This window comes from Gossypium arboreum, chromosome 5, assembly GCF_025698485.1.
Source record: "Gossypium arboreum isolate Shixiya-1 chromosome 5, ASM2569848v2, whole genome shotgun sequence".
Classification (NCBI taxonomy): Eukaryota; Viridiplantae; Streptophyta; class Magnoliopsida; order Malvales; family Malvaceae; genus Gossypium; species Gossypium arboreum.
This window is the reverse complement of record NC_069074.1, coordinates 1,599,831-1,614,956: the sequence shown is the minus strand read 5'-3', so window position 1 is coordinate 1,614,956 and position 15,126 is coordinate 1,599,831. Positions and strand designations below refer to the sequence as shown.

The window sequence follows — 15,126 nt, the reverse complement described above, 5'->3', positions numbered from 1 at the left end:
AGATTCTTTACCATGAAGGTTCATTTTCTACTTTTCAATGGAAACAGACTCTCTCCATTATATGCCCCTTTATTCAACTTTCCAACCTCAATCAAAACTCCAAAGGATTATATATATGATTTAGTCCTTAGCTGAGAAGCAAAAGCTGAAGAGATCAGAAATCTGAAGATATACTGCTTTAAGTCCTCTCCTATGGTACCAAACCTTTTCTTTTTATTCTCCTCCATGTTCTCTGATATGCTTGTGGTTGTGGAGAACTGAAAAGAGGTGCATGCATGTTTGTATATATATATAAATATTGAAGATGCTCTGGAAGGCAAAGCAGCTTTTAGATTTTTTTTTTTGGCTCTTAATCAAATACCACAACAGGAACAGAATCTGAAATATCAGATGAGAGATGATGAGCTTTTGACTTAATAAATAAATATATGTTTAAAGAAAATAATAATAATTGTTGTAAGTTGCAACAAATATTGGTGATGTGTTCGGTGGGTATTGAGTTAATAAAAGGGCAAAAAGTATTTAAGTATTGTAAAGAATGTAGTTTAAAACAAAGCACTACAAGAGACACACAGATATGTGCCAACAACATGACAAAGGTCCCCCTAAGCTAAGTTTCTTTGTTTTTTTTTTGGGGGGATTTTTAACTGAACTTCTCCTGTTCTCCATTTTTATCCCCTTCACTTCCTACTCACCTTCTTTCTCTTTTTATTCCTCGGATATAAATATAAAAAAACACAAAGATTCTTCAAATTTATATAGAAAAACCTTAAAAAATACTACTTATATTGGATACAAAAAATATATGAACTCCTGAAAAATCTAAAAATATATATATATATATATGTATTGAGCAGTCGAGACTTCTTTAATGAGTAATAAATATGTTTGATGACTTCCATCAAGTTGATTGAGCAGGTTTCTTTGTTGCCGGGCCCAAGGGCAGCCTAATTTCTGATCTTTGGAGAGGGAAAGAAAAGTCCCACTCTCACATGGAAATGGTTTGTTTTTATTCTAAACATGACAAAAGAAATAATATAAAATTTGATGTTTTATTTACAAGTGAAAATATTTTGGGAGGTTCAACTAATTTCAAATTAAACTCGAGCTGAGAGGTTAAACCTGGTACACCCAAGTCTTAAACTCCTTTTTCGGTAATTACATTGTCAGAAACAAGATGACATGAGGACAAAGGAATAAAGAGGATTAAAATGAGAAACACAAATAACTATCGTTTGAATCGAACACGAAGGCACTTTCCTGTCTTAAAAGAATAAACAAATGCTGTGATATTTTTATTTTTTTGATTTCTGATACACGTCACACATAACGTTGTACATAAGTTTCCGAATGTTAAATCATTGTCATAATCTAAAGACTTAATATCTTTTAAATTTTAATTAAGATTTATAATAATATATTAAATTAAACATAAATCTTGATTACCTTTACGTACATAGTTAATATCAAATCCAACTCTTACCGGCCCACAAAACAAGTCTCAAGAATATTCCATCCTATTACCAAATTAATGATGTAAATGTACATTATTCGAACAAAAAACATCATATTTGATAGAATGTTAATAAATTTTAGGTTAAATTCATAAAAACCATTTTAATGGGACCCTTGAAAAAATTATAATAAAGAAATACAATTGTTTAAGAAACACTGGATAATAATGATTTGAATTTGTTTAAGGGAATTAATCATGGAAAGTGTTGAAGATTAAATAATGATGGTGGCTAGCTAAAGGGTCTAATCTATAATACTAAAGCTTGAAAGCTAAAGACAAAACATAACATGTGAGAATGGGAATCTACTTTTTCACTTTCTTCCTTTTTGTTCCTTACATTTCCAGCAATTAGGTTGGAAAAGGAAGAAATTAAAGTCCAGTCTAAAAGTTTCCCACTCTTTTTATCCTAAATTAAACAAAAGTATCTTAAATGGGGTTATCAACATCATTAGTTGGATAATTTACATTTTAAGATTGTTGGTTTATACCAATTAAATGTAGTGAAAATTAATAGATTAATTCAAATTCAAACCTTCATCTAAATTTTCAAAAAAAGGCTCTCTTTTTTTTTTTATCTTTTAGAATTAAATTTAATTAATTCATGCAATCATCACTAACACTTAAAATGTCTAACAATTATGTTCAAATTTCTAACATTTCCTAAACTGCATTTTCTTTTATAAACAAACATCATCGGTTAGAGCAGTTATCCAATCCTACTTATACACGTCATATAATTTTACATATTTTTCATAAATTTTATATAATTAAACTTTTAGCAATTTTAGAAATGTCAACATATTTATTTAATTCTATAACTAAACTTAAAAATTACCATTTTTTAATTTTTAATATTTTTATTATATTTATTTGTAAAGTTTAAAAATTCTATCTAACTTGACTTGAAATTCTAAATAATTAAGTTTCTTATCATAGAAATTCAAAATAATATATTTAAAAATTTTATAAGTTAATTGTATCAAATATCCTCAAACTATTATTTTAATTTTAAATTAATTTTAAACTTAAAAATATATTAATTATATTCTTAAATTATTGATATTATATCCATCAAGTAATTCACATAACAATAGCATAAGAAAAATCAAAACTTAAATAAAAGGAGACAACAATGAAGTTCCTGTAAAAACTTCGAAACCTTGATACCAAAAATTTAAAAGCTGCAAAAAATGTTTTCTATTTTTATTTTTGATAAATTTTTAGTTTTATTTTGTTTCCATTGATTCCTTTTAAAAATTACGTGGCACTAATTATTGATTTTTATTTTAATATTTTACATTTTTTTAAAGTTTCCTATATAAAATTTATTGTGTCATTCAACGATTTTAATGGCAAAATGACTTGATTGATAAAACACCAATAATTTGAATATACAATTGAAATATTTTAAAGTTTAAGGATCAACATAGTATAAAAATCATAACTTAGATATGTAAGATACACGTAACTCTAAATTTATGCATAATAAATGAAATATTTTATATTAAATAAATGATTACATATATTCTATTTTACAATAAAAAAATGCATTATCTACAGAAACGTAACATGAAACATGACAATCAAGTTGTAACATATTAAGCATTTATAGAATCATAAAATGTACAAAATTAATTAATAAATTTTACAATTATTTATTAAAAATGCGCAATTGTTTTTAGTTTATATCTATAAATACAATATAATTATAATGCTATCGCAATTTAAAAACACATGATATAATAATTAAAAAGTAAAATTAAATACATATAAATTAAAACAATCTAATATAAATTAAATTCGATATGTTAAATTAAAACTCACATATGATAATAACATCCACATCCATATGTGAAAATCATGTGCGCTACGTCTTCTGAATGATGTATTATTTAACATTTGTTTTCAGTTTAGCTTATGTCCATTATAGATTATAATTAAGAAAGAGCGTAATCAAGGCAGCCCTCCAGCAAAAGGAGGACTTTACTTGATCCATACAAGTTCATCAGCAACCGTTAATCCATGGGCAACATAGTTCCCATCTCTTTTAATAAAAGTCCATGAAATTTTTCTAAAATTGCAACTCAATCCTCTAGTGAGTTTTCTGTAAAAAAAAGAAAAAAAAAAAAAAGCGGCACATGGAGGCAATCAGTTTTCACAATGAGCTGGGACATGCCATTATCCAAGGCAAAACTAATGCTTTGTCTAATTGCAAACTATCTCTGCTTTGTCTAATTGCAAACTATCTCCATAGCGTAGGAGTTTCATTCGACGTAGTATGTGTGTATAGTGTAAGAATGTGTTAATTTTTTAATCATACAAAAAAAATATTGATTTTTTTGGTCTCCTAACTTTATAAAAAGAATATTTTAGTCATTTATTTATTTTTGCCTTTTCCAAATCTTGATTTTACATTTTTATTAAATTATTCCAAAATAGATGAAAAAATTATTGTTTGTTAATTTTGCTAACATGACATATACACATAGATTGCCATATGGATGCCATGTTAACATTTAATTAATTTTTAAAATTTAACAAAAATATTTATAATTTTTATACCTTTTAATAATTTTAAATTTTTTAATTTTAAAAATGTTTTAAAATTTTAAAAATTAATTAAATCTTGACATGTAATTCACGTGGCAATCTACATATATGCAACATCAAAAAAGTTAGAAAACACTAACTTTTTCATTTCCATCTATTTTTGGGGGATTTGATTAAAAATGCAAGTTTAAGGATTAAAAAATGTGAAAAAATAAGTGAAGGACTAAAGTGACTTTTTCTGTAAAATTGGAAGACCACAAATGACATTTTACCTTTTGCGAAACAAACTTCCATATAAGTCAACGTGGATGTCCGGATCTTATTTTAGTGACAGCACATGCAAATAAAATTAGATAGCTTTGATAAGAGAGACGATTTAGGCCCATTAATAGGTTAATGGATCCTTTTACGGGCCTTGATAAGTGGTCACCAAGAACTATCATCACGAACTTTGCTTAGATAAAGTATTCAACAAAAGCCCAAATTTGGAGCCCAAGCACAAGAGGCCGTGTAAAACCCTAGTCAGAACCAATATATCTATCTTGCTAGGGTTTGTGAACTTCAGCCGTCTTCTTCAGATCTCATATTCCTGCAAATTCCCTTCTTTTCCCCTCCACCCAAGCCTAAAAAATCATGGCGACAGCTCAAATCAGCAAAAAGCGAAAGGTGTTGTGTTTCTTCGATCTGTTTTTTTTCATTTACTATTCCATTTGTTTCATCATTTCTCCTTAGTAGTTCTTGCTTATTTTCTATTACGTTCAGTTCGTCGCTGATGGAGTTTTCTTCGCGGAACTCAACGAGGTATTGACCAGGGAACTGGCTGAGGATGGATACTCTGGAGTCGAAGTCAGAGTTACTCCTATGCGTACCGAGATCATCATCAGAGCCACCCGCACCCAAAACGTTCTCGGTACTTTCTATAAAAACAATATTGTTTCCACTACTGTGATAATCATTTTTCAATATCGGATTTGAACTTTGATAATTGGGGATTATAGGTGAAAAAGGTAGGAGGATTAGGGAGCTTACCTCAGTGGTTCAGAAGCGATTCAAGTTCCCAGAAAACAGTGTCGAGCTTTACGCTGAGAAGGTCAACAACAGAGGCCTTTGCGCTATTGCGCAGGCCGAGTCTCTTCGCTACAAGCTACTCGGAGGTCTTGCCGTTCGCAGGTACATACTCAATAAGTATTCGATTTTACAGATTTAAAGCATTCTATTATTGTTGTTGTCAATTTGTATTTTTTATATTTGGGTTTGTTAATATAACGTCATCTACAAAGCAATTTGGTACTTCACTGCCATTTTTTGTGTCGGAAGGTGACAAAAGTAATCAAATAATATAGTTCTTTTATTTTATACTGCTGAAATGCATTTGGTTTTCGTGCAGTAAACTTAGGGGAAGGAACATTGTAAAAATTTTCCAAATTATTAAAATCTAATTGCAAAATGAAGTCAATTTTCATCCAATTTAGATTAATTTGAAAATGCTAAATGTTGTTTTATTGTTTATCCAAATTGAATGTTTCCATTTGTTTGTATGAATTTATTGACATTATATTTAGTGGTCTATAAAGCAAATAGGTTGTTTCTATACTGATATTGTGTCGGAAGATGGCAGATTTAATCTAATACGCCATTAAGAAATTATTCAGTTCTTGGTGTAATTTTTTTTATCTCTATACTGATTTTGAATATTTGAATATGATATTATTAATAGTATGGCTTGGTAAATTCTTATTCGTGAATTCAAGCTGAGATATTTTGGGATGGTTGGTACAGGGCCTGCTATGGTGTACTGAGATTCATCATGGAGAGTGGTGCCAAGGGATGCGAGGTTTATATACCAAATCCAATTTGTTTTTAATATATTTTGTTTTCCTTGGTTTGGTTTCTTTTGAAAACTTATGTTATTTGCTTTCTTCTGCAATAGGTTATTGTTAGTGGAAAGCTAAGAGCACAGCGTGCCAAATCTATGAAATTCAAGGATGGATATATGATCTCTTCTGGTCATCCTGTCAATGAGTATATTGACTCTGCTGTCAGACATGTTCTTTTGAGACAGGTTTGCTATCAATTTGTCTAGTATTTACTCTTCTATGACCCTTTTGATCTTCAGTTTTGACCAATTTGTCGGGATTTTTTTATAACAGGGGGTGCTTGGTATCAAGGTCAAGATCATGCTTGACTGGGATCCTAAGGGTAAGCAAGGCCCTACTACTCCCCTACCTGATCTAGTCACAATCCACCCTCCCAAGGAGGATGAAGAAATCAGGAGAGTAGAGCCTGAGCCAACTAATATTGAGGTTCCAGTTATGGCTTAAATACTGTTTTGGTTGACATCTTTTTGATTTTTGGAAGTATGTGAGTTTCTTAGTTTTATGTAGCTAAAAGTTTGGCCTCAAAGACCCCAGCATTTTGTGGTTTCTTCTTTTTGTACTTTAATGTTTCTCCTACTATAGTTATTACGTAATTGGTAATTTTCTTTCAAGTCTTTCTTTTAATCCTTAACCGGTATGATTCACAACTGCTTCGTGTTAACAGTAAAAAATCTGAAAGTTAGAATATGTTATAAATCTCTTCGCATTTTTTACTTGAATAAAAAAATATTGATTTAGTTGCCACCATTGATAAAATTGTTTATCAAAATTTTTGGTGTGATATTTTCGAATTAAAATCAATTGTTATGGAACTAATACTGATTTGGATTGTTTCTTAAAGCATGATGTAATGTTCTTTTATGTTGGAATACATTTTGATTCAAATAGTTACCAATATTAATTATTTAAATTATTAATCATATTTTAAAAGTAGAAAGAATAAATTATATTAAAAATTAAAGTATATAAATTAAATTTCAAGTTTTGAAAAAGAATGAAAGCCTTTTAAGTTTATAGATAATTGTTAAACTTTTTAATTAATATCTTATAAGGATGAATTAAAAATTTCAGCATATTAGAGGATCAAAATTAAAATTTAATATTTTTATAAAATATAAAAGAAAAAATAATGGTGGGTATGCCACTTTATAACAAAAAAAACGACTATATAATTATTAGTATGATAAATTGACGTATTACGTCGGCTTAATTATTTGTTTTTGTCAAATTATAAAGTAAATATTTGAAAATTAAAATATACATTAGCAAGGACCGCCAAAATTGTCGAGTTAATGGAGAATTCTCTCTCTGAAAACCTTGGTTTTGACTTTTTTATTGTGGAAGAGTTAATCCCTAAAAAAATTAGATTTAGAGACAAGGATGGTGGTTCGAATGATGACATGAAGGTGGGACTTGCCATCTGTCCACTCCATTTCTTAGAAAGATATGCTTTTTGGCTCTAAGGTAGGAGATGCTTCTAAACGAACGAATGAGAAGGAAGACATTGATTTTTTGGAGGGTGACATTCAGAAGAACTTTGTAAATGGAGTGCCTTCTATTACTTTTTCTGACAGGATACATCATATTCTCTTTCAGGGCATGGAAAACATCGTGGTATTAAAATTACTTGGTCGCAATATAGGTTTTTCGGTGTTGCAAAATAAAATCTACAGTATGTGGAAACCCTCAGCACCTATTCACATGATGGACATTGAGAATGACTATTTTTTAGTCAAATTTCAGAACAAACAAGATTGCCAAAAGGCTCACTCTGAAGGACCATGGATCATTTTTGGTCAGTACTTGACCGTTCAGCCATGGACGAGGGCTTTTGACTCTGCCCAGGCCTACCCAAGTGTCGTCAAGGCGTGGATTAGATTCCTTGCGCTCCCTATTTATTTGTATAATCGCAAAGTTATCACAGAAATTGGGGAGTTAGTCGGGAAAGTGGTTAAACTAGACATGAACACAGATAGTAGGTCACCGGGTCGCTTTGCTAGAATGGCAGTCTACGTCAATCTGGACAAACCTCTGGTTTCTCAGGTTCTGATCAATGGCCGAACGCAGAAGGTGGAGTACGAGTCATTATCAACCATCTGCTTTAATTGTGGGAGATATGGCCATGTAGATAATATGTGTCCTTTTAGAAATGTTGAGTCATCGACTGAGAAGGGTAATAAGTCGCCGGAGGTGAGTTCGGAAAATTCAAAATCAGCTAGAGAAGAATCGGAGAAGAAAGACGAGAGTTACGGGCCATGGATGATTGTAGAGAGGAAATTAAGACGGAGAGCAAGGGATAACGGCCAGAAGACTGCCAGATTTTGTGGGAAAGATAAGGAAGGTTCCTGCATTGCTGGGCATAATAATAGCAATTTTATGAAAGAAAATAATGAGGAAGACATTAGTGCTGTTCGAAACTCTAAAGGGAAATAGATCATTAATGAAAATAATCAGGGTCATAAATCCGAGGCTAATCCCAATGGTCAATCTAATTTAATGGCAGCCAAGGCCAAATCAAACAAGTCTCTGGGAGTGGGTTCTAGTATGAACCCTGGGCTGAGTAATAAAAATAATATTGGGCTTGTTTTGAGACCGAGCCCGGTTCAGAATACCTATTTACAAATTTCAAAAGAACCCAACACGGATTTGGACTTGAGTGTTTCTATGGCCCGAGAGCAGTTGGAGCAGATCAGACGGGAGGGAATAGCCCAGACTTACCTTGCTGTTACTGAAATCGACGGGCGGCCTATTACTGTGGAAGCTGCTTTCAGCACTTCTATCGACAGTAATTCGCACAAAGACCTAGGCGAAACTTCGATCCCTCTCCCTCTTATTGGAAATTCGAAAGGAAATGAGCCCAAAGTGGTGACGGTGGCTGTAGGGAATCTGGACTCCGATAAACATTCGGTGGTTATATTTTTAGAAAATAAAAGTGAAACCCACCGGAGAAGCGCATCTCATACAAACTTTCTTTCGATTTTGCCCTAGGAGGAGGCTACTGACTTTGGAAAAAAAGGCAAAATTAAAAGAACCTATAACCTCAACAAGCATAGCAAAACTCTTCACGGTAGTAACACCCGGTTTAAAAACTCAGGCTCTCAGAAAGTATCGTTAAAAACATCCATGGAACAGCTTGCAGAAAACATTGCAATTTTCTCGAAAGAAAACTTAGATTTTGGAGCCTTCACCAAAGCTGATAATAACCTTGGGGGTGTAAGTAACCCCGAACAGTAAGAGACTTTTGTTTCTTTTATGCAATTTGTTTATTTTGAAATTATTTTTGGAATTTTATTTGTGCTTCTTACTTTTCTTTTTCTAATGGATTTAAATCTCAAAATTTTCTTATGGAATTGTCAAGGGTGTGTTAACAGGAAATTTATTCGGGCCTTTCGGGAATATAAAGTTGAACACAATCCTGATATAGTTTGTTTGGTGGAACCTAGAGTGAGTGGTCAAAAAGCTAATTTTATTATTGAACAATTAGGGTTTAATTTTTCTCACTGGGTGGATTCTGTTGGTTTTTCAGGGGGTATTTGAGTGCTTTGGAAGGATTCGCTTCGAATTCGTATTATTAAAAATCACCAGCAATTTATTTCTTTAGGTGTTGATAATTTTATTCCTAATAAATACTTTCTCATATTTTTTGTGTATGGAAGTCCAGACAGATCGAAGCGAATATCTCTATGGGAAGGATTAAAAGCTTTCTCCCCAACCCAGCCTATTCCTTGGCTAATTATGGGAGATTTCAATGCCATCTTGTCTCCTGAGGATAAGAAGAGCCCTTACACTATTGGTAAGCAATGTGTTTCTTTTGGAAAATTTGACTCTTGTGAATTGCAGGACATAGGATTTTGTGGGCCTCCCTTCACTTGGCAAAAGGGAAATACTTTTGTTAGATTGGACCGGGCTTTACTCGTATTAAGTCCGATCACTGACCTCTTTTATTATCTACTAATCTTGAGTTTAAGGTGGATAGTGGAAGACTGTTTAGATTTCTTGCTGGGTGGACGATGCATAACACTTTTCCCAACTTTGTTAAAGAAAAGTGGAATTTCTCAGGTAATATGGCCGTTTCTTTGAGTGAGTTCACTTCTTTTGTTAAAATTTGGAACAAGAATGTGTATGGTTTTTTGGGCACTCATAAGGGGCTTATCAAAAGAGAACTGTGCAACATCCAGAAGGCATTTGAACATTTCCCCTCTAGTCATTTAGCTATAAAAGAGATGGATATTCGTGATGAGTTAGAAAATGTGTTGGAGCATGAGGATCTGTTGTGGAGGCAAAAAACTCGTTGCGATTGGTTTCAACTGGGGGATCGTAACACAAAGTTTTATCACAGTCACACGATACTGAGAAGAAAATTCAATCGTATTACTTATCTACGTTTGGATAATGGGGATTGGTGTTCTGACCAAGATGTTTTACAATCAAAGGCGGTTGAATTTTTCGAACAGCTTTATGGTGAGTCCCCTCCTTTTTTGAGTAGTAGACCGAATTTTGATTTCCCTAACCTCACTTCTACAGAGATTAAGTTTTTGGAAAAGGCTGTCACGAATGAGGAGATTAAAAAAGCGTTATTTGACATGGCGCCTTTGAAAGCATCTGGTAGTGATGGGTTTCACACTCATTTTTTCCAAAGTTAGTGGGATACCCTTGGAGAAGATGTGTGCATTTGGGCTAAAGATGTCTTTGCTGGATGTCCGATTGAATAAGAGCTCAACAACACTTTGCTTGTTCTTATTCCCCAAAAAGATAGCCCTGAAGATTTCACTCAGTTCCGACCTATCAGTTTGTGTTCAGTCCTTTATAAGTTGATAATGAAAGTAATCGCTAACCGTTTTAAGGAGATTTTTCCCAAGTTGATATCTCAAGAACAAGCGGGTTTTATTGCGGGTAGGAGCATTTCAGATAATATTATTCTCGTACAGGAAGTTATTCATTCTATATGTAGCAAACGGTTGGGGAGAAATTGGATGGCCATTAAGTTGGACCTGGAGAAATCTTACGATATAGTGAGTTGGGATTATATTCATGAAGCTTTGATTGCGGTTAGGATTCTTATTTTTTTACGAAATGTCATCATGTCAGCCATAACATCCTCTTCTTTGCAAATTCTCTGGAATGGAGTGCCTACTCGAAAGTTTAAACCGCGTAGAGGAATTCGCCAAGGATGCCCGTTATCACCCTATCTCTTCGTTCTTTGTATGGAGGGCTTGGGTCATAGCATTCGAGCTAACAGGAATAGTGGCTTGTGGAAATCTATTCGGTTATCCTGCGCCGGTCTAGAGATCTCGCATTTATTTTTTGTTGAAGACTTGGTGATCTTTTGTAAAGTGCAAATGGAACAAGTTAGATTTTTGGACTCTATTCTTGAGCAATTCTGTGATAGTTCGGGACATAGAATAAGTGGTAGGAAGAGTAATATCTTTTTTTCCAAGTCTACTGAAGAAGGTATTCGCAGTCAAATCTTTCGAATGTTCGGATTTCAGGAAGTTCAAAATCTTGGCATTTATTTAGGAGTACCCCTCCTTCATGAAAGGATAACTAGCAATACATTGAGCTTTATTGTTGAGAAGTAAGACTAAAACTACAGAATTGGGATGCGAGGAATTTATCTATTGCGGGGAGGATTACCTTGGCTCACTCAGTGCTCTTATCCATACCAAACTACTTTATGCAATCCTTGATGATCCCGAAAGGTGTTTGCTTTGAGATTGAGAAATTAGTCAGGAGTTTTATTTGGGGAGGCACTGAAGGGCACACTAAAATGTCCTTAGTGGGATGGGACTCTATATGTCAGCCTCGGGCTTAGGGTGGTTTAGGTTTTCGACATTTGTGTGATCAGAATACCTCATTTCTGATGAAGATTGGGTTTAGCCTTGCCTCTAAAAGGAATGCGCTTTTGGTTCGTGCTCTTCGGTCCAAGTATGGTTGGAAAGATCATCTTCCAGACTCCATTAGCAGAAATCAGTGTTTATACCTCTGGAGATCTTTTTCTAAAATTTGGCCTATACTCCGAGATAATTTAATCTGGTCCATTGATGATGGTGCTTCTGCACGCTGCTGGAAAGATCCTTGGATTCCAGGTATGGGTTCTTTAATCTCAAAAATTCCATCTTTTTCTAACCTCGACTTGGATTGATGTGTTAAGGATTTTTTCAATCCAAATGGAAGTTGGAATTTGGATTTACTCCGTGTCTGGCTCTCGGAAGACATTATTTGTAGGATTACAAGTCTCTCTCCCTCTCACCCGAATTCAGGTCAAGATAGGGTGATATGGGCTCGGTCCTCTTCTGGTCATTTCTCGGTTCGTAGTGCTTATTGGACAATTAAAGAGGACACATGGAATTCTAAAGAAGAATATTGGAAACTTATTTGGAAACATTCTGGACCACAAAGGGTAAGGGTCTTTCTCTAGTTGGCTTTCAAGAATAGACTCCTTACTAATGCAGAGCGTGTAAGAAGAGGTATGGGGCATAATAGTTCTTGTTCCGTATGCGGTTGTGAGGTTGAGGACCTGGCTCATGTTATTCGTGACTGCCCTTCCGTGAAGGATGTGTGGTTGCTTGTTCTTCCACAACATCTTAAACAAAGGTTTTTCTCTATCTCCTTTTCAAATTGGTTAGTACTTAATCTTTGTTGTCATGAAAGAATGCAGGATAGTGGCCTCACTTGGTCGTCTTTATTTGGACTAATTGCGTGGCACATATGGAAGAATAGAAATCTTTTCATTTTTCAGAATATTTCATGGGTTGCTACTGAAGTGATCAAAGTTCTAGTTGCTCGTCAGTATGAATCCAATATATGTAGCAGTAAAAGGAGTGAGCTTAGGCCGACTTCTGTTGACAACTCGAATTATACATGGATCGTTCTTTCCACTGATGGGCCCGTAGATAGAGGATCAGGACACGTTGCTTTTGGGGGGTGATCAGAAATAGAGATGGAACTTGGATACTGGGTTACACCCGTTTTTGAGGAGTCTGCTCCCCTTTCGAGGCTGAAGTTTGGTCTATTCTTGATGGAATCCTTATCTTGCTTGCTAAAGGATACAGACGAGTTATTATTCAAACCGATAATCTCGAAGTTGCGCAGATTTTGAGTGACTTGAGTTTAGAGGAGTCTGGAATTGCAGTACTCCAAAAGACTCAGCGCATCATGAAGACAGAAGGAAATTGGAAGATTAGACACATTCCAAGATCTCAAAACTTGGCTGCGGATTGTCTTGCTAAACTCACCTTGAGCTGAAAAATAAATCTTCAAATCCTTAATGAGGCTCCAAAGGAACTAAGTGTCTTATTACAAGAAGAAAAATACAATGGATGGCTATTGTAATTGATGTAATTCATTTTCTTTCACCAAAAAAAAATATATATATATATACACATTAGCAAGATGTTTATTTTTTGTACAGTTTGATTAAATAATTAAAAAATTAAAAAAAATATATATTTAAAAATAAAAAATTAGTTTAATCGATTTTTCAGTGGCTCATATCGATTCATGGAACAATTGGTTTGATGCCTCTCTTGGGACTGATATATCCGTTAGCTCTCGGTTCAGGCAGTCGATTCGGTTCAAATAATTATGACTCTAAGTCTCTACCCTTTATACATTTAGAATTTAACTCTTTACTTTTATTTTTAAGAATTTAATCTCTTTACTAAATATATGTTTTAATCATATAATATTTTAATTGAAAAGTTAATAATAATAACTATTTGAACTAATTAATAACATTATAAAACTATAAATATAAAATTATATTAGAAATTAAAATATATAGATTAAATATAAAATTTATGTATATTAAAGAGATCAAAATTAAAATTTAACATTTTAATAAAATGTAAAAAAGAAAAGATGGTGGATACCCCACATGTCAACAAAAGGAATTTGGACCGTATATAGTTACATAGATATGGTTTTATCTTCCACAATATTTTAATATATCATGGTGTTCCAAAGATTGGTTTGGTGAAATACCTGAAGCGTGAAAATTTCAAACCCTTAATAATTTGTTAAATTGGTGGGTTAAGTAAATGGAAAATTGAACCAAATTAATGATTTTAGGAGGTGGAGCTGTGGTTCCATGTTACTATTCACGGCATTATCGCTTATTTAATGATTCAAAATTTGGGATGCCTGTTGATCAAATGTTTGTAGAGATGATATAAATCTGCATATTCTTAATACGAGGCATAAAATATTCACATTAAAGTTGAAGTGACTTAAGCTGAGCAAATGTAAGAAGCCTGGATTGTAGGGCGCACTGTGCAGGCAATCTTTCACTTGCAATTTTATCAGTGCTTTTCAGATTGAAAATGGTATGAGTAGCTTGTATTGCCTGGATTTGCCATGGAGGCTGAATACTCGTTTACCATTACATTTATCGATCTGCAAGACTTTGTGCCCAAGCAATCCATCCCTAGATGATGTGTATTCGCCGCAATTGTGTTGAGAAGAGTAGAAGTTTATAGGAAATCATAGGGTATTAGCCAAAGACAATTCATGACAGGAAATATTAAACAGACACACAGGTTGAAAAAAAAAATTCATAGCATAGTAGCATCTGAGAGCTTATATGATTCAGGTCCGCTTGACAGGGTCGAAGTTGGACACACCAATTACAGCTCCAACAATGGCAACAAGCACAACACCACCAGCCACAATGCTAAGCAAAAAGTTCTTGAGAGAAGGGGAAACTCCATCAGCAGCTTGAGCTACCTCAGGGATCACCATGGATGCTGTGATTGCAGCTGCTGTCAATCCTGTGACTGCCTTGTCCTTGAGTGAAGAAGCAGCAGCCTTGACTTGAAGCCTTCCATTGGATGTTGTAGTTGGGATTGCCCCCGATGGCTTGAGTGGCAATGGCTTAAAGAAAGCTTCAGAGGCAGGCACCCTGTTTTGGGTAGCACGAGTTAGTGGCAGAGCCATTGAAACTGCTGAAGTGGAAGCCATTGGTTTCTCTCTTCTCACTCTGAGTTGAAAAGCTGCAACGCTGCAACTTCTTCTGTGAGTGTTTTTAGTATGAAGGGAAATGGAGGGAGGGGAATTGCCTTGTCATCTTTATCTCAATCCTACGTGGCGGTTTTTTAAAGTAGAAATCATGGATAAGGTAATCTTTTATTGGTCCAATGCCTCATCAACTCTGAAATTTGGGGACAGAATTTAAGTTCACGGTTG

General features: G+C 33.8%; 3 protein-coding genes across 3 annotated transcripts; 2 read left to right on the top strand and 1 right to left on the bottom strand.

Annotated features, from left to right (window-relative positions):
- The first annotated feature begins 4,577 nt into the window (after positions 1–4,577).
- LOC108484157 (40S ribosomal protein S3-2) lies at positions 4,578–6,554 on the top strand. Its single transcript, XM_017787846.2, has 6 exons — positions 4,578–4,732; positions 4,829–4,976; positions 5,065–5,236; positions 5,846–5,900; positions 5,997–6,128; positions 6,217–6,554. The coding sequence occupies exons 1-6, from the start codon at positions 4,700–4,702 to the stop codon at positions 6,385–6,387; spliced, it is 711 nt and encodes a 236-aa protein (XP_017643335.1). The 5' UTR covers positions 4,578–4,699; the 3' UTR covers positions 6,388–6,554.
- Positions 6,555–7,389: 835 nt separating this feature from the next.
- On the top strand, positions 7,390–8,376 carry LOC108485001 (uncharacterized). The gene has a single exon (XM_017788871.1). The coding sequence runs from the start codon at positions 7,390–7,392 to the stop codon at positions 8,374–8,376; it is 987 nt and encodes a 328-aa protein (XP_017644360.1).
- Positions 8,377–14,392: 6,016 nt separating this feature from the next.
- On the bottom strand, positions 14,393–15,079 carry LOC108485599 (uncharacterized). The gene has a single exon (XM_017789457.2). It carries the CDS (start codon positions 14,899–14,901, stop codon positions 14,530–14,532), a length of 372 nt encoding a protein of 123 aa, XP_017644946.1. The 5' UTR covers positions 14,902–15,079; the 3' UTR covers positions 14,393–14,529.
- Positions 15,080–15,126: the final 47 nt, after the last annotated feature.

Excerpts from the sequence above, each read along its gene's own strand:
- LOC108484157 (XM_017787846.2), top strand. The coding sequence starts at position 4,700 with ATGGCGACAGCTCAAATCAGCAAAAAGCGAAAG. Across the intron at positions 4,733-4,828 it reads AAATCAGCAAAAAGCGAAAG|TTCGTCGCTGATGGAGTTTT; the intron begins GTGTTGTGTTTC and ends TATTACGTTCAG. Across the intron at positions 5,901-5,996 it reads GTGGTGCCAAGGGATGCGAG|GTTATTGTTAGTGGAAAGCT; the intron begins GTTTATATACCA and ends CTTCTGCAATAG.
- LOC108485001 (XM_017788871.1), top strand. The coding sequence starts at position 7,390 with ATGCTTTTTGGCTCTAAGGTAGGAGATGCTTCTAAACGAACGAATGAG.
- LOC108485599 (XM_017789457.2), bottom strand. The coding sequence starts at position 14,901 with ATGGCTTCCACTTCAGCAGTTTCAATGGCTCTGCCACTAACTCGTGCT.